Source organism: Hylaeus volcanicus, chromosome 4 (assembly GCF_026283585.1).
Source record: "Hylaeus volcanicus isolate JK05 chromosome 4, UHH_iyHylVolc1.0_haploid, whole genome shotgun sequence".
In the NCBI taxonomy this organism is placed as follows: Eukaryota; Metazoa; Arthropoda; class Insecta; order Hymenoptera; family Colletidae; genus Hylaeus; species Hylaeus volcanicus.
The window spans coordinates 15,438,494-15,461,728 of NC_071979.1; the positions used below are offsets into that span (position 1 = coordinate 15,438,494).

The 23,235-nt window shown below is 37.5% G+C and overlaps 1 protein-coding gene across 1 annotated transcript in view; it reads right to left on the minus strand.

Moving 5' to 3' along the window:
- Window positions 1-2,792: 2,792 nt before the first annotated feature.
- Window positions 2,793-23,235, minus strand: part of LOC128875686 (ubiquitin-like protein 3) — a 102,043-nt gene continuing 81,600 nt past the window's right edge. Inside the window, exons 2-4 of the mRNA XM_054121500.1 lie at window positions 16,496-16,604; window positions 13,839-14,003; window positions 2,793-9,847 (exon numbers count right to left, since the gene is read on the minus strand). Coding sequence (XP_053977475.1) covers window positions 9,783-9,847; window positions 13,839-14,003; window positions 16,496-16,604 — 339 coding nt within the window. The 3' untranslated portion in view covers window positions 2,793-9,782. The remainder of the gene's footprint in view (window positions 9,848-13,838; window positions 14,004-16,495; window positions 16,605-23,235) is intronic.

Here is a 23,235-nt window from a genome sequence, read left to right on the forward strand (position 1 = left end):
GGTGGCACGTTTGCGCCTACGGACAGGCAACCGGTCCGACATATCTGTTAGTATAGGTTGCCTAAGTCAAGGTGCTAATTTTCGGTACGTTTCGTTCATGTGCTCCTGTGCTAAAAGGTGGCACGAGAAATACATGGTACGTATCGGAATTCTGAGAAAATTTTACAGTTTAGTATCAGGAGAACATGATACTCAAAGAAGTAGCATAACTTTTAATTAAACATCGATACTCACCTCTTGTATCAGGAGAACGTAATGATCGAGTAGATATCATAATTTTTATTTTCTGCTCGATACTGACCTGTTGTATCAGGAGATCGTAATGTGCAAGTTGGTATGTTAATTTTTATTTTTTGCTTGAATCTTACCTTTTATATGAGGAAATCACGATGAACAGGGAGGTGACACTAATCGAATTTTACTCGAATTTTACTTCTGATATTATAAGAACATGATATTCGAACAGCTGGAATAAGTTTTAATTCTAGCTCAAAACGTACCTACTGTATCAGAGTCACATGAATAAAGAAGAAGTGTACCACTTCTTCGATAGCGAGCCGCGACCCTCGACACAGTTATACGAGGGGTGAGATCTCATTCGTCGTTGATCTTTCCGTCGATATGGATCTCGCGATCGCGCGTCCGCGTCTCGCTGTAAATTTTTCACGTATAAAGAAGCACCGAATTTATTAATTACACGTGTTATTTATTAATTTATTAATTACACTTTCTTACACAGGGTCCATTCAAAAAGGCCTTCGTCAATGGACCAAAGAATGGTATCGCCATCTCGCGGTCAAAAGAACGAACGAATTTTGTAACCTTTCAAATTAAAATGCCCAAGTTTGTTATATTTGTTTGTTTGTTATTAATAAAAATGATAAATCTGACATATTAACATTACATTACAGTATTATAAAGCAACGAATTGTATTAATTATATATTCAATACAAATAAAAATTATTGATTAAAATGGTAGCGGTGGCGTCATTGGTGAGAAAACGTCCAAGTTTGTCCGTGAGTTAGTTCTCTCCGTTTCTGTAAGATGGCGCCATTCGCACATTTTAATAAATTATTCTTTATTTCGTTATAAATACATAATTAATACGATTGTTTGCTTTGTAACACTACAATATATCATTTGAATAGATTATTAAAACATTTACCTGGCGTTCCATTTGTATCTGGGTGTATAAGTTTAGACTGGAACTTGTAATCACTATTTGTAATAAACTTAACGTAAACATATTTTCCCCATACGTAGCTTTAATTTAAATGAGACAATCAATGTATAGAATAATAAAACGATAAAAGCATGTGTTAACATGTCAAATTTATCATTTTTATTAATTGTTATTTGTTGCAAGAATAATTATCGACCTTTTAGTTAGTGGTGCCATCTTATAGAAACAATAAGAACTATTTTCACGACAAACTTGGTCGTTTTGCCACCGATGGCGCCACTTAGACCTTTTTAATCTATAATTTTTATTTGCATTAAATATATAATTAATACAAGTCTTTGTTTTATAATACTGCAATGTAATATAAATATGTCAGATTTACCATTTTTATTAATAACAAACAGACAAACATAACAAAATTGGGCAATTGAAATTGGAAGGTTCCAAAATTAGTTCGTTCTCGTGTATTAAAAAGCGTACATCTATCATTCTAATAGTAAACACGCGGATATAGTAAACTAAGCAGTATTACGGTTTTCTTACGAAGAAAATTAGAGATCTTCAACGATAAAGGCTTAGTATTTGTGATAAAATCGATTACTTTTTAGAATAGAATTTGAAATGACTACGAAAAAATGCATATATAATAAATGTTATTTCACATGTAGAATTACATAATTTACAAGCCGGAAAAATGATAACACTTCCTTTGTTCCATTATATTTTCCAGCTTTATTGTTTTATACTATGAACTAAATAAGTTGCAGTTAAAATCCTCATTATGCTACAGACAAAAATATGATCTAATATTTACAAATGAGGTGTGTAACGCAAGCTTAACAATAAGTTCTCAAAAATTTGATATATATCGACAAGTTCGTTACAAGACGGCACAGTATGTGGATTACATCTTACATCCACTCGTTAAAAATTATTAACAATTACAAGACGGTTCTTCGCAGTACACACACCGAGTCAATATCGTAGAAATTACTTTACTGTATAGAAATATCCTGCCACGCTGCCAACATTGTTATGCTGTGCCCTGTTGTAAGAAATTGGTTTGTTCTTCTCTGCGCAACAGATAACAAAATTATACATATCCGTTCAAGTAATCCTTTGAAAAAAGTCTAAGACCATTGTTATTCAATTTAATTGTTCGTCACACTATTTACATGTGAGTGTTTTTTTTACCTAAAGGTAGCGATAAAATATAACGTCTATTCTACGTAGAATTTAATTATGAATGTAATACTTTAAAATTAACGTTATAAATCAGAAGGCAGAAGAAAAATTTTTAAATGCTTGTAATTTAATAGTAATGTGTTTGAATAAGAAATGAATGTCATGTACACAGTTATACGAGAGTATTCTCATGTGAATGAATATGGTTTGTTATCGCTATATGATTTTTGTTTAGAAACGTTTACCATTGTCACTTTTATGGCATGATATACTCCTTATTCTATGTTACATGTACGATAAGATAGTTGATTGCGTTCAAAACGATACGTTACACAGAGACACTCTGGTAAAAATCAAGATTTTATATAGCGAATGGAAACACAACAGGGATACGTGAGATATTGGGTTGAGTGTTGTTCGCCACTGCTCATTTTCAATGTCTATTACATTTTGTGTAAATTAACACGCAGATGCTGTAAAACAATTACCAATACGAATGTATATTTCCACGAGATTTACCACTTCGATTTACCGTTTCGTTTGAAAATTACTTTTACATACTCGAATCAATACGGAAGAATTTATTAACATCGGTTTTATTAACATAAGGTCTACAAAAATTATTGCGTGTTACATTGTGTTACACCTTCAGCGTTAGTACGTTGGATCATTTTTGTTACAATTTACACGCATCAATAAGTTATGGCAATAAGTAGGATAGCTTTCAAATAATGTATTTAACATTCGCCATATTCTATGTAGGACGGCCAGTTGAAAACGTTTTATACATCTCCCTTATTGAAGGATTAAAAAGACATTTTTTTTAGCTCGAAACCGTTTCTCAGGAGAGTAAATTATAATCGATGCAGGAAGTGGTTTTACATGTTAAGTCGTCTCAAATTTTACGCATTCATCGAACGAAGGAAAATGATATTTAAAAAAAAAAAAGAAATAAAAGGAAAACAATTTTCAGTGAACTGAATCTGTTAAAAACAAAAATGTGTGGATGTGTTCTTTTCTCTCGAAATTGGTTTACGCGAATTTACACGTATTGTGCAAATAGAAATATTTGTCGCGGCTTCCACAAACGAATCTAAGCATTTTAATTGTTGGAAGTTCAAAGGAAACTTTAAAATCATTTTGATCTTGAAAATGTACATATTTTTAAATGTAACATAATGGAGTTTCACAGAAAGAGATGAGAGATGACATGTGGTACGTTTTGCAATTTGTATTTCCTTATCAATTTTAGATAATTTGAATTCTCAAATAAACCTCCACCAATTCGAATGCGCAGAATTCGTGTAAGAAAGTTGTGATAAATATTTGTTTCACACATTGTGTGTGCATTATGTCATCGCCTAGAAAAATACTGTTATCGAACCGTTAACGCAGGATCAGCAGGATTTATTCAGTCACTCGAAGACAGCAGAGGTGATCAGAATTTTTATACAACAATGTTGTTTGATTCTAAGTGGTAGGCGTAACGTGTGAAATTTTAACGTTCGCCGAACCCTTAACACATTGCGTGCTGGCTTAACCTCAGCTGTCGAACCCCCTGATTTCAATGAATTAGATATTTAACATGCGATACTTTAAAAACGTTTTATCCTTTACCAATACGTACATTACATATCATAAGAAAATATGCTACGTTCTTGTAGAAGACTTTTAATTGAAAATGGAAACGGAAATATGTTATTAAAAACTAATTAGATCGAATGCAGCAGATTCGAGTCGAATCTTTAAGTAGATGAAAATAATTGAAATGTTGAGATCTATAAGATTCATTTTTATAATTTCGGTTAAGTAAAACGCGTTCCATTCGATATAAAAGCGTATAGTATAGACCAGCGCGCAATGTGTCAAGTAAATTATACATCCCGATTTCCGTATAAAATTATAGTTTGCTTTGTACATCTCTTATTTAGTTTTTTTTTTGAAATCGTGAATCTCGACATCAATACTGGTGGCGCGTCTAACACGAGTTTGTCACGCGTTCCTAAATTTCTCAGGCATGTTACAACCGATATTACACCATTATTACACGTTCTACGATCGCGTTTGAACTTCAACATCGAACAACACGGAATTTTTAACGACACCTAATTTTTTTTTTTAGTAATTTTAATTGCGACTCACGCGGATAATTAAAACAAGTGGAGGGACGAGGGTGTTAGGAGAGGGGATCGGGATCAATTTGGAATGTGTTTAAGAGCGAAGTATTACAGCTGTTTGTTTATTTTTTTTTTAGGAAATCCCGTACCCAGGGATTCGAAAAATTATCATCTGTGAGCTTCTGTCGATAACGATTGTTTATCATTTTGATTTTTATCAAACGTCTATCAAACATCTGACGTGTTTGTTACCAGCTATTGCATTATCGTTTTCCACGTGACAAATATTCCTGATTAGCGATCCGAGTGTCAGGATGAAGAATGCCGATGGCAGAGTTGGATACAGAGAAGGAATATACACTAACCATGATAATATGTCACCATGAGACGAATACTAAATTTGTATTTTCCAATAACGTGGAAAAGTAATTGATTCCTTTCATAAAAATTTCTTTGCATCGAACTCAAAGTGTTAAGTCAGAGAAAAAATGATAAAAGCAATCGATGTCGAACTCTGACAAATTGGCGCGTACACGATGGAGCTTTTCAAGGTAATCTGAATTGACTACAGCTTTCGATTCGCAAGAAACAAGGGAACCTCAGACGGCATAGTTTGTTCTTCGCCCTCGATAGGACTTCCTTCTTCTCCAAATAAGATTGCAATTGAACACAAAGGACAGATCAACAGCTGTTCGACCGTGAAGACTGTTTAACACCTGTTTCACAACTCGTTATAGGAGAATACCGTTTTATTTTTTTTTTTCGCGTTGCGCCAATAAAAATCTGTAATCAGCTCATTTTACATTAACAGGTTAAACGCCACTGAACATTTCGTTTATTTATAGATGCACGTGAACGTCGATGAAGAATCAAAACTTTTGTACGTTGTTGCACGATGTCGTACGAACGTCGCGCTCCATTCTCCCCCCTCGAGACATTCCGTTGTACGAATAAATCTACGACTTGATTCTTATCCGCTAGAATTTTGATATGATGTAGTGCGAGAGTATATTCCTCGTAGAGACTGTGTGTGTGTTATGTTCGTTCGTTACATTATTTTTTTTTTTTAATCTCTGTATTTAAGAATACCATTTTATTGTTATTCAAATTTTTCATCATTTTTTTTCTTTTTGGTTTGTTTCGTTTACTCGTTTAAACAGCAAAGAGAGTCAGAGGCGTATAGTTAATATAATACACTATGTTTAGAAATTAATCCCTTTCCTCCATTTATGATCTCCCGGAAGGTTCCACTGGCGATAGTCGTGTCATTGTCAAAACAACGTGTTCTCGTAGCGTTTTCACGTGAGATCATACTCGTGTCAAGGTAGGACGAAAAAATAGAAAAATGAACAACGGGCATATTTAATATAGACACAGAGAAAGAGAAATAGAGAAATAGATAGTGGACTACCGTTAGAAATATTTCTCGAACAATGGTGGCATTTATCGAACGCTCTCTACACGGAACACTTTTATACAAAGGATACAGCGCTCGATTTCGTTTTTATTTTTACTTGTTCTTCTTTTTTTTTTTATTCCGTTACAACGATTCAAAATAACTCGTGACAGACGAGGTAAAATTTGGAACGATTCACCCAACGAAGGAAACATTTGTCGTTGCGCGTGGAACCGGGGGTGGTCGTTGATCGTCGCGATTTCAATTTTCACGCGCTTCCTCGGCCCGCCCCCGTTCGCTTCCAAGATTTTAAAGTAATATTGTAACGTCAAAGGAACTGTGCAACAAGCTTATTACAGAGCGGCATTCTCTTCGCGTGTCACACGTGACGAAACGGAAATCTTCGACCGAGTTTCCCTAGTCACAATTGCATCGTTTTTTCTTTCCTCTGATAGTCCATGTATTCGTGTGATGTGTTTATTCGCAACTCGTTCATTTTTTTTTGTTTTTTAAACTTACTCACTAAACAATTTGTTACTTTATAAACAGCGTTCGGAGATAATCTATGTCTTAACGTTATTTAATTGAAAGGGAAAGTAAGAAGAAACTGAAGACAATTAATAGAGAAAAAGGAGTAGAGAAAGAAATATGAACAAACGAAGGCGGCGGTACTCTGCGAAATCTCGATCAACGACCGATTGCAAATCGGACGATGATGTAATAAAATGCTAAATTATAGGTGCTAGCCATCTCCATAAACCCATTCCAATTTACCAATTAATATTAACGCGCACGTATAATACAAACGAATTAGCAATTAACCCCTTACTGGAATATCGTGCCATGCATGACGCGTACCACGTTTTTTATCTTATTTTTCAAAGTCCATCGTTCGCAAAAAATACTTTGTTTGAATATATATGTGTCGTATACTTGAATGACTCCAGGACGTGTTCCTTTATACGAAGAAAGGTTCTCTGAAGACGTACGCGGTAAAACTTGATTCCTCTCGAAAAACTGAATATAAAATGAAGAATATAATTTTTTCCCACGTGTCTTCGTTTTCGAGGTAATCACTTTTGAATAATGCACGGGGCACGCACGCCCCTGGTTGACGACTTTAACGAGTACAGTCGTCGCTTAATTTAATTCGATTACGTGTTTTATTTAGTTTCATTCGTTTAAACAAGGTTTGATTTTTATTCGAAAAATTTCCGCGCTGGAAACACTGGGAAAATGGGGGACGCGCAAATTTGCTAACCGTAGTTTTCATTCTTAAAAATACAAGCGCTCGAACGATTCTCTCTTTTCATAAAAATATTTTCGATACTTTCGTTAAGAAAATAGTCCTTCTTGCGTTACAAATGACTATATCTAGGTATTGTATATAAACGTGACAGGGGTTGCTCGTGCCCCATTTGAACTTCAAAACGGATTTTCTCGAAAATAGTGGCATTTAGAAGAAAATTCTATTCCACGTTTTCGATTCAGTTTCTTACGAAGAATTACCTCTTAATGTTTGCACTGTTAAAAGTACTTTCATCCAGTAATAAAGAATAAAATATGATCTTTTAAACTGTGTCATTTATCTAATAAATTTCCTTAGAACAAAATTCACTCAGTAAGGGATTAATATCGTTCGAAAAAATGCGAACGAAAATTGTATGTACAAGTACACCTGTCGCAAGTACATTTTTTAGTACCGTTCATTTGTTATACCTGGCATTAAAGTTCGAAGTAATTATAGTTTCTGCAGCATGTTCGTAATTTGATTAGAATTATAAAGATAAGGGAAAAGGAAAATCATATCTTGATAGGTGTACTCGATTCTCATTTTTTGTTTCTTTCTGTTCTAGGAAATCACCGCTCGATTGTCTACGAAACAAAGACAAATTAGTATCGCGTGGCACAGGTTTATGAGTCAAGCAGACACCGCGAGGACATCTTGAACATGCGAAGAAACGATGTCTGCTGAGGTTTGTACGGAATAAATAAAATAATAACACGATCATTGTTAATTCCGATGAGTTTCACTACGTAAGAACATTATATATATATACACGTGTGTTATGCGTCGGTAAGAGTCATAGTTACATTACAGTAGTAGCATAGATTGAGTATAGAATAGGCTACAACTTATAATAAACGGTTTGGTTGCACCTAACCTATATAATAATCAATACTCGAATGGGTAAATTCTCGCCTATATAACGTGAAATTGATCGTTTTGGGTCTATGAATGACATTCTAGGCCCGATCGATTAAAAAATGGACGGGTGGAAACAGAATAAAGGGAGATCCAAGGTGTCGAGCAAAGGGAGGCGAAGTGAGGAGAGCGGACGGGATGAGGATCCAAGGAGACAATTAGGAGAGAGGTCATCAGGATTTGGTAATTGGTGACGAGGACGAAGGATATCTAACAGGAAATATATTTGAGTTTTTATTTAATCATAACTACCATTAGAGATCCAATGTTCATTTTTTTTCCCTCTGTAATCTTATCCAGAAATACTAAACTCTCAAAGTGGCGTCATAATATTACTTTAAATTCATGATAATAAAGTCTATCGTACGAGAGTTTAACTGTGTGTGTCAACATGTCTCATACCATTATATATTTATATATATATTTATATTCATATACATATAATATAATATATATATAATATATAATTTTAATAATAGTATGTATATATAATATATTCACTACCTGCATATCACAACATAAATTTACTCTCTCCTCGACCTTTCAGACGCGACACACGCACTCATACGTTACGCAACACATTCATACACACGTTCATACACGCGCGCGTGCACACATACGCACACGCACACACGCACACGCGATCCCGTTCTACGTAATTACTATTAACGCTGCGGTAGTCGGATAGTGGTTGAGTTTCTAAGCATTGTAGCGCCAGTTCAACAGAGAGAGAGAGAGCTGAGCATGTGCCTTCCCTCCCCTTCGAATGGCTCTACTTCCTAATCTCTTTCGAAATTTTTATCATACTAATGTTTATTTTTTATTATTATTATTATTATTCTTTCTCTTTGTATCAGCACTCGCCTTACAACAACAGGAGATGGCGCCGCGTGTAAACACCGTCGAAACGTGTAACTCTCGTCCTGTAATTCGTCAAGTGGTAGGTAGAGGATGTTCAAGGGATAAGGGTTGGGGTAAATAACGCGTGTTCTTTCGACGTCACGCGTCTCGACGTTGCGCGTCAAACGCCAGCAGGTCGTCGACAGACTAAAACGATCGTCTCCCGTCGCGATGACAGGTCATAAATAGATTCCCAAATGTACGGCACACCTTACACCACCGAACAAAACGGATAGCTGTGTGTATGCATGTGTGCTGGTGTGTATGCTTAAGTGTTTGTACGTAGATGTGTGTACGTGTATGAGTGTTGGTGTGGCTGTGATGATTTGGCTCTGACGCGTCGGTTCTTCTGCTTTCCCTGGGTGGGCTAAACGCGCAACGGTATAGATCCTGCCTTACAATTTCTCCTAAGAAAAAAGAATTAGAAAATAAACAACCGAATAAAACAACAAGGATGACGAATCGTTCACCTGGGACGGCGGTAAACGTTTTTATTATATTCTTTTTTTGTCGTTTATTCAGATGCGCAACGGGCGAACCAACGAAACCATTCGCGCGGATCGGTGACAAACGGTGCGACCTCTCATTATTATTTTCTTTTTCCTCTCTTTAACCACCTTTCTTTCTTTCTTTCTTTCTTTCTTTTTTTTTTTTGCTACACTGCTCACGAGCTCAGCCACTAACAATTATACACCAGCATAAAACCTTAGAAACCAACGGCTCAGCCTGAACGCGTGCGCGCTGGCTCGCACTCTGAACGACCCCCGCGTGATCCAGGGCAGCCGGCGAGGTTTTAAAGTATGCGACAGGAAGATGAGCAGCAACTACTTCCGCCGCCTTTACTTTTTTGCCTCTGATCTGCAACAGAGAGAAGCAACGTCACGTTAATCCGTGTTCCTTTCTTCGCTGAATTCCAGAGTTGACCATTTCGCTGTTAACATCAGGTTTTGTGGAGCAATAGTCATTTCGACCCATTCAAAATTTAATAAGGATCTACAGAAACTGTTGTTATCTGTTGATAATCACTTATACTGGTTTTTATCCGGGTAAAAAACCAAGCATGTATCCAATTTCATGTTTGTTCAAAGCTCCTAATTAACCCTTTCATACCTGGCGTCCATAATTGAAGACACAAAATTAAAAAATAATATTTATGGACTACCGTTTAGTGCGAATTTCCTCGAAAACTACACTATTAGGATGTTCTTTTTACTTCTTTCATATTAATTTTTAGTCCAAGTTAAACCTAAAAATTGAATCACATTAGTACGAGAAAAAAAATAATTCAGGTCTGCAAAGGTTAACCCGTACTTCGTAAACGTTTTTCCCAGTTATCTCAAACTGTAATTCAGGGTTATTCATTCCCGACACGTTTTTTTATTATGTAAAAATCATTTTAAAAATCTGAAAAAATTCATGTATACTCTTTAAACATTCCACATTCAGATTACAATGAAACATTTTAAGAATAACGTTTACGAAGTACCTTTCAAATTCCCTCGGATTTGAATGACCCTGGTTTACAAAATAAGGGTTCATTTTATTAAATTGACTTCATTTATTAAAGCATCACGTCAGTAACAGAAATCTGATAAAAAATCTCCGTAAACATAGTGGTAACACTGGAAGTTTCATTAAAAAATACTCCAAATCTGGTACCATTTTTCGGTAGGACACTCTAGCACAGGAAGACTAGTTACTTTTCAAATTTTAATGTTAGTTTGGCACCGTTGTATCATGTTTTGGAAAACGCCTCGTTAAAGCCATCGTTTTCCAACAAATAACATTACTCTACAAATAATTCATACTGCGCCCCAGAATCGCGCACTCTTTAAACGCGTAACTCCGTAGCGATCAATTTTTGAAGAACCCTGAATATTTCACGCCCGGCAACCCGATGCAACGCGCGCAACGTTTATCATTCCGTGTTAAATGCAACGTTTCCGTCGCCGCGAGTCGCAATTCTTTTCCGCGCACGAGAACCGTTGTCCCAGACTTCCGCAGACGAATCGTAAACCGGGGGTAATATTTTTCTTCCTCCGTTTTGTTTCACCGCGAAGAGGGGAAAACTCGGGATAAGTATCGCTACATGAATTGTCGCGACTACGGAGCGTAAAGGGTATTTGTAGACGACAACGACAAAGGCGATGGTTGATACCTCGAGGAGCGAGCAGGCAATTATGTACAACCGCTCGTGATTTTCTTTGCAGAGGACGAGGATCGTGGATCATGAAGACAAGGGGCTCGCTTTGGATTTAGGGTACTCAGTGACTTTCGTGCCAGCTGTCGAAGGTATATACGGTGTCGATGGGCTGGATGTGCATGTGTTCGCCCGTAGGCAAAAGTCCTGCAATTAGCAAAAACGTGATTCGTGACACCTGACGCGGAGCTGTACGATTCGTCTTGTTCTTTGATTATTTTAACGCTAATGTTGTCATATTAACCCTTGCTCCGTGAACCAGTGAGGTTTGCCTTGGTGGAGACATTAGCGAGAATGAGGTATGTACGCATGTTTCGATGTAATAAATAATGTTTCGAAGCAAAATTTTCTTATTTATGAACCTTACATTTCATGCGTAAAAAAATTATGATTATCCACGCAAGAAACTTAAGCATTAAACTGCAATCAAGAAGTGTAGATTTTTTTTATTAAAGTTTGAACCTTCGATATCAATTTGCTATTCGATTCTTTGCTGTATCGTAATTCACTTAAAAGTTATGATTTCTTTAATCAGATTAATATCTTTCACGTGTTTCACTTTACATATATGTATATGTTCAGATATGTTTGAATCAGTTACTTTTAAAATGTTTCATTCCAAACTCGATTCGGAATGTTTGAAAAGTATATATAAATTGGTTCAGATTTTTGAAAAGACTTTTACACATTATAAAACATGTTAGGAATAAATAACTGGAAAAATGTTTACGGATTAAGGGTTAAATACAACTCCAGTTTCATGTGCGCGTAACAATTGCAACAAACAATGAATATTTTACCAATGAGTATTTCATCCTACCAATTCAAAGCAATTAAACAGTGAATTCGTCAAATCGACTCGAACAATGATGGAAACCGTATTGAAAGCAAGGGGATTCGAGCCTCTGGCAAGTTACACGGAACAATGGTAAATACGAACGTTTTTACATAAAGTTGAACCTAATTACGTCCAACGACAATGGTTACCGAAAGTACACGCGCGCGGGCGCAATGGGAAAAGACGTACGAGACGATAATAGGAAACTGGAAACACGAATTTCGTTCGTCAGGGCAAACGGGAGGAACGGGTATTGCAGTTATCTCGAGTACACGTCCGACGAGAAGTAACAGGATTAACGACCGTGCCAGGGAAAGAAAAACAATGCGTTCAGCTGTGTGTAAAGACCGTTGCAATATTTATTCTGCGAATCACGTAACCCGTGCATAATGAAGCAGCTGTGCTACACGCTTTTGCGAGACTCTTTACGGGGGGGGCTAGTCGGTTAAATTGTTCAAAAAACAAGGTCTTCTCTGAAAATTCAAACTTACAGGGTCTTTTATCGGAGATTTGGTGATAACAAATAATTTCCTTCAATATAAAATTGTACGTAGAAGGCCATATATATATATATGGACATGTTCGTAGACACCTTGCACCCGAAGTTACAAGGAGAATTATATTAGGGGAGTCAGAAAGTAATGTCGTTTCTTTTACATTATATTCAAACAAATAAATTTATAACAACTTTTCATTTTTGATTAATTATGTAATCGCCTTCGTTGTCAATAACCTTTTGCTATCTAGTGTGCAAATTTTCAATATTTAATCGATAAAAATGGTATACAACGAGCTAATAAATGATATACAAGTATTGACATTCGTAGAAACGACATTACTTTCTGATCCCCTTAATAGGAAATTTGGTTTTGGCAAACAATTTTGCTATTATTTATATGAAAAAATTGTTTAATTTAATTCTTTTGTGAAAGTTTTAAATAAAAGACTGTAAGTTTTACAAAGGGCCGTTTAATATTGGGTTATCTCAGAAAGTCCATGTCGATTTTTGGTAGGTGGTCTGAATATATCGGAATGGTTGAAAACGCATAATATGTATACATCCCTTAAAAGGTGGAAAAGTTGTGAAACACAATGGTACCTATACTCCCGTTCATAAATATGTAGACACTTACTACCTCCAATGAATAATTAATATACATCATAAATTATTACTACACAACTTTTGTTGCTAAATTTTATATTGAATGTGTATCTACCAAGATTTAATAATATTAAATATTTTGAGTGCCATATTCAATTTTATAGTGGAAAAATGGAATCGTTTAGATAGAAAAGTTTAGAAAGAATGTTCAATATATCAAAAACATTGATGGCGAAATATTACAGAATAAATGAGATAATATTACTTCGGATACAATGAAGAAATTAGTAGTATTCAAGTTTGGTAGAAGAAATTTTAACATTATCCAGTTATCACTAATTTTTTTATCATTATTAATGTGATATTTAAAAAAAACTGTGAATAAAATATATTCGCTAATGCAACATAAACATATCGAAAGATAAATGATATAATTAATATTAAATTTGCAACTTTGATTGGATATTTATTTCTACTAAGAAAGTGTCCACATACTTCTGAACGGGGGTGTATGTAATTCAATAAATATATATCAAAATTCAAATCCATCTTTGAATTTTTCTAAAAATTAGCACAAATTTAATTAAGTAAAAATAATTCTTCGTTATCAATGCCTAAACCGAGCTCCACCCTTAAAGGTCGAAACGTTTCATTTTTGCCTTTGCTTCGACCGTGGCTGAAATATAAAAGCTGAAGGATGATGATTTACCTTGAGAATTAGGCTCGGGAAGATTCTCTCGTGGGACCAGATGCATCACCGTGGTTTTCCCGAAAGGAAGCCCAAGAGCACCGAGCGTGACATTGCTGTGCAGAAAACGGCCCTGGTAGATTAGCCGTAGGATCTCCGCTTTGGCGACTGCCTCTTCCGCCCAGTCTGAAAGACAAAGAGCCTCGTATCAGCCCCGAACTTGCCTCGAGTATTTTTACAGTTTTTCCAAGGGGAAATAGGGATGCAAAAAATTTGCGTTCGCTAGGATGGAACACCGCGGATAACTCTACCGCCACCAGACCTCTTCCACCTCGCTGCGGCGAACGCAAAGTTTTCTTTATCGTTCGAATTTTACTCAATTTTCGAGTTGTTGAACTCCTCCTTCTGTTTCTATTTTTTAAATAAATATTAATTTACATTCTACTATTATACGATCGAGTTTTAACTCAATCGACACAGACGGTTTCTATCTCGACGAAATAAAGCAACACTTTCATTTTGCAACGAAAAATTCGATTCCACTCCTTGAAACATTCCAAACAAAATTTAAAAAAAAAAGTAGAACGATCAAGTTTCATCGTTAAAAATTCATAACGTTTGGATTGCATTTCAGGATGCAATTCACAGGTTCTCTATTTTTGGTGGATGTTTCCGAAATTGGTTCGATGAAACAAACTTGTTGAAGAAAGTTAAAAGAAACTGAATGGTGTTTTTTTTACCGCGAGAACGAAAAAAGCACGGTCTTCGTATTATATTTCCCCCAGAAATTGCTTGCTCGTTTTAGAACGCGTGTTTCGCAACAGAAGGTTCAAGGAATGGGATTTTGTTATCGTTCGTCATTCCACGTTTAAGGAAAAGGTCTTCGCGGCAGAATTACGTCGAGTCGCAAGGTAATTCGAGAGACTGAATACTTGTCGCAGTTCGCTAATGAATTTCCAAGGAGTACCAGCTAGTTAATGGAACATTCCGTCTTAGAGTCGAGGTCTAGCACCGGTGCGGCTCGTTTCTGTCCCTGAAAGCTAATGTAATTCGTGTACAATGACTCGGAGACACCAGAAGATGCGGTCGGTGAATACAATTTCAATATTAAACGAGACTGCTCGAGAATCGCGGTCGATTTCCATGTTTAAAAGAATGAAACGACCGCCTTTACTCGCTTTTTGCACCGTTTAAAGCATTTGGATAAAGGAGCAGCTGACCTCTAATTCGATTTCTTTTTTTCCTAGAACCTTATCCATCGAGGGGGTAGCACGCTTCATGCATAAAGAAACGAGATCAAAGCGAAAACCGCCACTTTTTCCGGGAAATCTTCTATCGCAAGCAAAATGGATTCTCAGAGACGTTTTCAAATTTTTAATATGCTCATTTTGCATTAATTGAATTGTGCCGCGATGATCCCACGATAGACAGGCTGTATCTCGCGCCCTATATTTCCACGAGCGTTTTCAATTCCAGTACTTTCATGTATCTCGATGGAAAGTGACGAGAGGAAGTGCACACGCGTGTGAAGTAACACAACAATGGCGTAGGATCTTTGATTTTATTTATTTAGATGATCCGCACTGCACGAGGATTATTATAAATACAGTCAGTGTCATAAATATTCGTACCCTCTATGTCTATTGAAGATATTTGTCTAAATTAAATAATAGGTTTAATGTTCCCAAATAAATATTCATTATAAGCATATATATGTGGAAAGTTTGTTCATGTAAATATTTATCATGAAACATTTATTTGACAACATCAAACTCATCATTTAATTTAGATAAATTTCTTTAACAGATATAGAGGGTACGAATAACGTATAAAACTGATTGTATCTTAACAAAATTAAATTTCAGAATATGTTTTCGTGGCATCCTTCTTTCTCTTTATTAAATTAAAGAAATTCAAAATTTAAATCTTATTTTTATCCAACGAGTAACAAGATAAGGTGTTTTTTTGTAAGTTCCGTCTAGACCATACCGGCCATCAAGAGCTCTGCCCATATCCGACTAATTCCGCACCTTCGAATTGGCCCTCGAGCCAAAACGAGTCTGACATATCTGCTTTATAGCCGTGCATTACACCGACGTAGACGAAATTGCATTTAATCTGTAGATTAAGCCGTCGAGTTCCAATTTGGTTCAAGTACGCGGCGACGTTTCATTTCGATCTTCGATCGGAGGATTTCGATGACACGTCGCCGGTATCGAGGAAATTTCGAGCGATAGATTAACACGTCTCGCTGTTTAATCGGACTCTGTCTTAGGTCCTATTGTTCTCGACGCGTTTGCTATCAAGCGTTTATCTCGTGAATGCATGGCACGTCGCCGACAGCTGACAAGGGAACTACGATTTTCGTCAATTTTATATAGACGCTTTGAACGACCCATGAGATATTCGAGCGAGTATGCCTAACACTATCTTTTTATTTAACCCATTCGCGTTCGGCAAATATTTTACGTTTCTAATACCGAAAGTACCGACGAAAATAATAAAATTACAAAATACGTTTTGAAATATCAATGTTGTAAATATGTAGTGTATAAAATAAAATATTTTCCAAATTTTTTCATAACCAGGAATGTGTTAATTAGTTCGCAATGTTTCTATCTATAGGTAGCTCGACATGGGACTAATAGGGATGAATTTTTTTCCAATTGATAGCTTACCTTCCGGCCAGTTTTCAAACACATGATGTGCTATGTCCCCCGCGGAGTCGCTTGGACTGAATAGGAACTCTTTTGTCTTACCGCTGACAAGAATGAGGCGTAGATTTATCTGCAAAACACACAAAAATGATGGTCGTCAATGTTCGGTTCGTTCTTGGCTAAATAACACATTTTTAACCCTTTCGACCCTAGTGGCACATAAATGTCACAGTGAATATGGAGCAAGTTTCATAAATATTCGAAACCTCTATGTCTATTAAAGAAATTTGTTTAAATTAAATGGTAGGTTTGATGTTTTCAAGTTCATTTAGTAATATCAAAACTATTATTTAATTTAGTCAAACTTTTTTAATAGACATAGAGGGTACACATATTTATGGGATTGACTGTATCTAGTTGTCATTGCCCAAATTACAATTAGGACTCATCTTCTTATCCATATACAGCCTTTGATTTATAGACAAACCTAGTCTAATACAATTATTTTCTAAAAACGAATAAAATTTAAATAGCAAACAACAGAGTCGAAAGGGTTAATCCAACATGGGTTCCTTTTATTTTTGAAGACACCATATGTTACTATACGATATTATAATTAATTATTCTCATCCTTCTCAACCCCAGTTTCACGCATCCCCATACAATGAACGCTAATAGAGCAATCGCACGATTAACCAAAGCATTCTCAGGTCCCTAACGTTCTATCCAGCACCAAAATAAATTTACAAAATACAAATTGGAACGAAACTGGGGGCTATAAATCATCACTATCTCCAACCCCTGCCCGGCGGAGGTACACGTGTCGTAATTCCCGTTCTTTTCAACCCTCTGCCCTTAATCTTCATTTCCTCACTGTACACTTTGAATCACAAATGTCGACCGCGGCCCCTTCGAGGCGTGTCTCGCCACCACGTGTTACATCAAGGGCCCGACCTGGGGTTGGTTTGCGTTCCAAAGGATAAAGGAGAGAGTACACTCGGGAAACATTGCGGAGAAAAAAAAGAAGTGGAAGAAAGAAAGCTTCGAGCACCGTGACAGCGGAATGCGCCGCGCGAGGGGACGCGAATGGTATTTACCGTTCACGGTGTACATATACGGTTCGTTTCTTATCTATCTTTACTTTGGAGACCGTATGAAAAGGAATTAGACCCGACTTTGTCCTAAACCTTTAAGCCTGGCTGTTGGGTTCTGGTCACGTAGTCGCGCCTCCAGCCAGTAAATACGTCGAAAAGCGTAATTTTTCAACGTTAGGTCCGGGTACGGTTGCGACTTTACGAGTGCCGAGACTTTCGCGTGAAAGCTTACGTTGAACCTGAAGGACGGTCGTTGTGGCGCGAAAACACCTTGCGGTTCTTGAGATGTTGGTAGCGCGTAAATATTGCCGGTTAATCCCCTGGTGTTATTGTTTTAAGCTTCATTGACAAGAAAAACTCACGAAGAGTCCTTATGCGAAACCAATACATACCGTGGGGCTATTTAAATGAATCCGTCGATCATGTTTGTTTGTGTACAATCTCGATAAATTTTGTAAAATTTTTACTCAATAAACACCTGAAAAGTGTATTCTGTTCACAGTATTAGGTGAAGGTTATTGTAATCATTGTTGATAACAAACACATCCTAAACATAACCAAACGATGTGTGCACTCAATAATTGTAAAGTATATTCAACATACATAGTGTATACATATTTTGTGTATGTTTACTGTGTTATTCTACGACATAAATGCACAAAATTTGCAGCCTAACCCTCCTCGATGACCAAAATAAAAAGCTCCGTCGAAAAGAACATACCAGAGACTCTTTCTTACAATGTATTGAAACAGAAGTTAATTTCTCCGTACAGGCGATATGAGATTCCGTTAACGAGTCTTCAATTGACGTCGGTCGCGTGAACGCGTAGCCACGTTTCGCTGCGACGACGGGGACAATTAAGACCGTATTATTAATCGTCTCGGTTCCTCCATTTTTCTCTAGCTCCCTCTCTGCCCAGCTCTCCTTACTCTCATCCTTTCTCTTACTCCCTTTCACGTCGACGAATTACGGTCAACGGGAGTTCTCCGACGGATGCAAATTCAATTACCGTCTCGCGCGAAGACCGGCCAACATAAATAATTACCGACGAAGCCAGACCCGCGGTCGTGGAAAAGGGGGTGCTTTGTCCCCCTCCCAGCCCCCGCTCGTGACCCCTTGCGGTTCCTGCGGTCGCGAGAATCCGCTACGAGTTGCTAGAGCATAAATCATTGTCCCCGTGCAGCGAATTATCGCCTGACGGCACGTGAGCCTCTGACCTGCCCTTGCCACCAGCCCTGGATCGAGAATTTTATACACCCCTGAGCCTACAGGCCCCCCATGTTTTCAAAAAGACGAGGAGCAGTTGCAGGGAAACTGAATTTATTTTTTTAGGGTCTTCTCATTTGTTTCATTTTAAAGATTCTACTTGCTGTGGATGAATTTCCACCTGGAGAGTGGAATCTACCAGAAGAAAGGAGCCTCCAACCAACCTTGGATCAGGAATTTCATAGCTTCCTTGAACTTACAGGTCCCTCATATTTTCAGAAAGACGAGGTGCAATTGCAGGAAAATTAAATTTATTTTTCCGGGATTCCTTCTTTGTTTTTTATTTTTTTTTAAAGATTTTACTTGCGGGGTGTGAACTTCCACCTGAAGGGTGAAATCCTTTAGGGAGAAGAAGCCTCCAACCTGCCTTGAATCGGGAATTTTATACATCCCTGATCTTTTACAGGCCCTCCATATTTTCAGAAAGAGCAGCATCAGCAGTGGAAATTAAATTTATTTTTCAATGGCTCTTCATTTGTTTTCTTAAAAGATTCTACTTGTAGGGGATGAATCCCCACTTGGAGGAAGAGGGGAGTGTAAGATACGATGCACTTGGGGATTAAACCCTTAAATTAAAGAAGAGCGAGGAGCCAATTAGTGGAGCTGGAAGGAAATGCTATGTTCATCTTGCATCCTATGTAATTCATTAGAGGTTATATATTGAAAATCATGTATTCATAGTCTGCAAAATATCGAGGATTCCCAAACGGGAACAACCAACCACCATCAAAGCGGTTGATCCATTGTTTACCATAGAGTCATAAATGCCAGAAGCCTGTAATGTTTCATCCTTGGCCTGAATTCGTCGAATTAATCTCTGAAGGCCCTCCAACCAATGAACCCTAAAGCCCTTGCCTTAATACGGCTCTGGCCGTGACTACGCCCCCTCATGGCGTTTCGTCGTTTCGAACTCGAGAAGTTTAGTACTTTATCGAGCGACGTATTGCAACCGATTGCGGAGAAACGGAAAAATTCTTAATAAGGGAAGCGTATCAGAGACACCCTGAAAGTCAGGTCGTAGGGTTGAAAGGAAGGTAGCATAAATCACAGAGGGTTGTTCAACGACGTCGTCGCCATCTTTGGATGATATGGCAATTTTGATCTTCCTGGAAAAATACATCCATGAAGCTGTTTATCATCGAGAGGAACTTTAATCCAAAACAGGTTTCTAAATTGAAGTGTATCCTTGGAAGTTTTCAAACGGTTGGAACTACCGATTATGAGAAACATGTGGAAAGGACTCTGATGTTCCCATCGTCCTTTCCAGACGGTTTGCCTCTATTTATCTTCTAGGGAAACCTTAATCCAAAACAGATCTCTCTTCAGATCTATCAGTCGATGAAAAGCAAGGATGGGTTTGAAGCACTGATCCTCATGCGGAGGGTGGACCGGACCGTTTCGTTCTTCCGATAGCGAATACGATTGTTCGTCAAGATTCTTTGAAATGTATTCCTTTGAAATAGTATCGTGTACCATTCTACTCTCACATTATTCCTCTCGTTACAATAGTATCCTTTTGTACCCTGTTACGGTATCGTCCTACCCTTTTCCTCCTACGTTACAGATATTTCTTCTACGACTCTGGTAATTCTAGGAGCTTAATCCTATGCGGTGAAAGTATGGAATATTGCTGGAAATAAGTTCATTGCTCCGAGAATTTGCTGTCGGAACAGTTTAATAATGCAAACTGGAACTTACGTTTCTCTAAGACGATAGGAGATATTTTACTACAAAACAGACCATTTTGTTACCGAGAGTGCAAAACTTAAATTTAAGATTAGTTTCATATAGCAATATTTTGACAATTACAGACTATTTTCGACACTATTATAAAAATCTGTCCAAACCATGGTACACTGATGACAAACTTTCTAGAGACTTCATAACATTCGTTAATAGGAGCCACTCCAACCACTATAATTTAAACGCCTCTTCAGTCAGAGTTAAGTTTATCTCAGACGGCGATTGTGATTGCGATGCAGTCTCAAGATTTGAACCACACTGTTTGGCAGTGTCCGAAATACAATTACCAGCGTGAAGTTTTGTTCCATATGCTTCTCGGTAACGAATATCGTCCTCTGTATTGAATTAGCTCGTTTTTGAGTGAACCTGATATTAAAGGAATAAAAATTATTCATAGTTTTCTCAAAGACTGTAATATAAGAATTTGACGTAAATAAATTGTAATTATCAGAACTATTATATGCTGTATAAGCCATTTATGGTTTAAAGCAATAAAATGAATAAGTAATGACAATTACAGTTATGATTGTAAAAATTTCAGTTGTTATCATAATGCGAGAATTTAGCAAGCATAATCAAATGAAAACTGCGTGTTTAGGTCTTCATAAAAGTTTGGAAACCGCTGGCTTAAACAACGACGAGGGATACCAATCGCGATTGTGCCAACTCGTTCAGTCAAATATGGTGTTTTGTTGCGGTGGAGCTCGATGAAATTGCGCGCGAGGGTAATAGGAAATTAATTAGCAGCCGCGAGTCGTAAAGCCGGCTTCGGCTGCGCGACCGTAAATAGAATTTAATGCTATGCAAAACTCCGCAGCGCGCTAATACCGTTAGTTCGTAGTTTATAATTAATCCGCGCGAAACTGGGCCCCGTCGGTAACGATACACTGGACAAATATTACCGAGCGTGTCGTACTCGACACAAAGGTTCAATCGTCCCACGCGACGACGTGAGAGCGAAGCGTGAACACGTGCACCGAGCTAGGATTAATCGCAACTATAGTTGCTACCGTGGATTCTCGTTATTAGAGACAGTATCGTGTCATTTCACAAGTAGTTCTTTGTTTGACTTCAGGTTCTGTGTTTGTTGGAATTTAAAGGGTTCTCCAAAGAGGTTTCAAAATTTTGTTTTTTTAATCAAAGGATACATGAAGTTTATGCGTATACATTTTTAAAACAATAGTAAAATTAGAAAAATGATGACTTAAACCCCTCCTAATGTCGTATAGATTACAAGATACAACATACAGTTATCGTTAGCAACGCTTACAACCCACACGCTGTGCATAATTGACTAGGAACGCACGTGTAATCGGCGTGCAGTCGACACAATGTGACCACTAGAAGGACAACGTCCGATAGAATAGTTTACTATTCTAATAGATAAAAGTTTTCTTGATTCACACTTCTACATTTTGCCTTCTCCCTGCTCCTTTCATTTCGTCAGGAAAAACGTGATCGGTGTCCACTGTGGAGCGTCTCACCTGTGTGAACACGGTTTCGAGCGGACAGAGGGACGAGCAGGGGTAGAAGGCGGTTAAAGGGGTTGCAACTTAGAGATTTTTCGGAGCGAGTCGTGGGTGGTGGAAACTTCAAAGGGACTTATTCATGCGGTAGCATTCGATACTCGGTTTTTTGCGGTGCACACGCTCGCCAAGGCGTGCACAGGAGTAGACCGTGTGCTACCTGATGCGTCATCCACGACTCGGTGCTTTTTAAAAGCCGTGTGGGGGGATAGCTGTTTCAGCTTGACAACACTTTCCGGCCTCTCGGCTCCTGTACAAGTTCAACCGCATGTTCAAGTAACAATTAGTCCACAAAGATAAAGCGACTACGTGGAGGGGAAGAAAAGGGTAGCTTGTTCGCCAGCGACGTTAAATATGGACGTTGCAGTCTGTTAAGAAAAGGCGCGCGCAGGGGATTAATTATAAAAACGGAAAGTATCGACGGACTCGCGTGCAAATATGGACATACAGTCAGCCCCATAAATATTCATAACCTCTATGTCTGCTGAAGAAATTTGTCTAAATTAAATGATAGGTTTAACGTTTCCAAATAAATGTTTCGTTATAAATATGTACATGAATAAACTTTATACATGTATGTGTTTGTAATGAAAAATTTATTTGGAAGCATCAAGCCTATCATTTAATATAGCCAAATTCTTTCAGTACACGTACAGGATACGAATACTTATGGGACAGACTGCACGTCTCATCTGGATACGAATCTCACGTCACCCATAAATTGTATACATCATGAAACTTAAAATTTTAACATAATTCATACAATGACGAGAGCATTAAATGTTACCTCAATGATAGGTATAGTATATATACAAAGTATTGGTTGTCTTTGCAAAATAGACGATTAATATCGGTTGGTAAAATGTTAACATTGGTATTTAAACTATAAATAGATGACATGCTTCATCTTTCACTCGTCATTCGACGCTTTTATCTCGATAAGAATTTTAGCCATCTCTGTAGGGGATTTCGAATGCAGAAAGGGAAAAGGAAGTTCGCAGGAACGCGATGAACATTCTTGTAACGCAGTTGGATGGCTCGCAAAGTGACGCTTCGAATCGGCATGACGCACGAATTGGTGCTTCAAAAACGAATGTATGCAGCGTCGATTTTCGACATGTCGTCCATGGT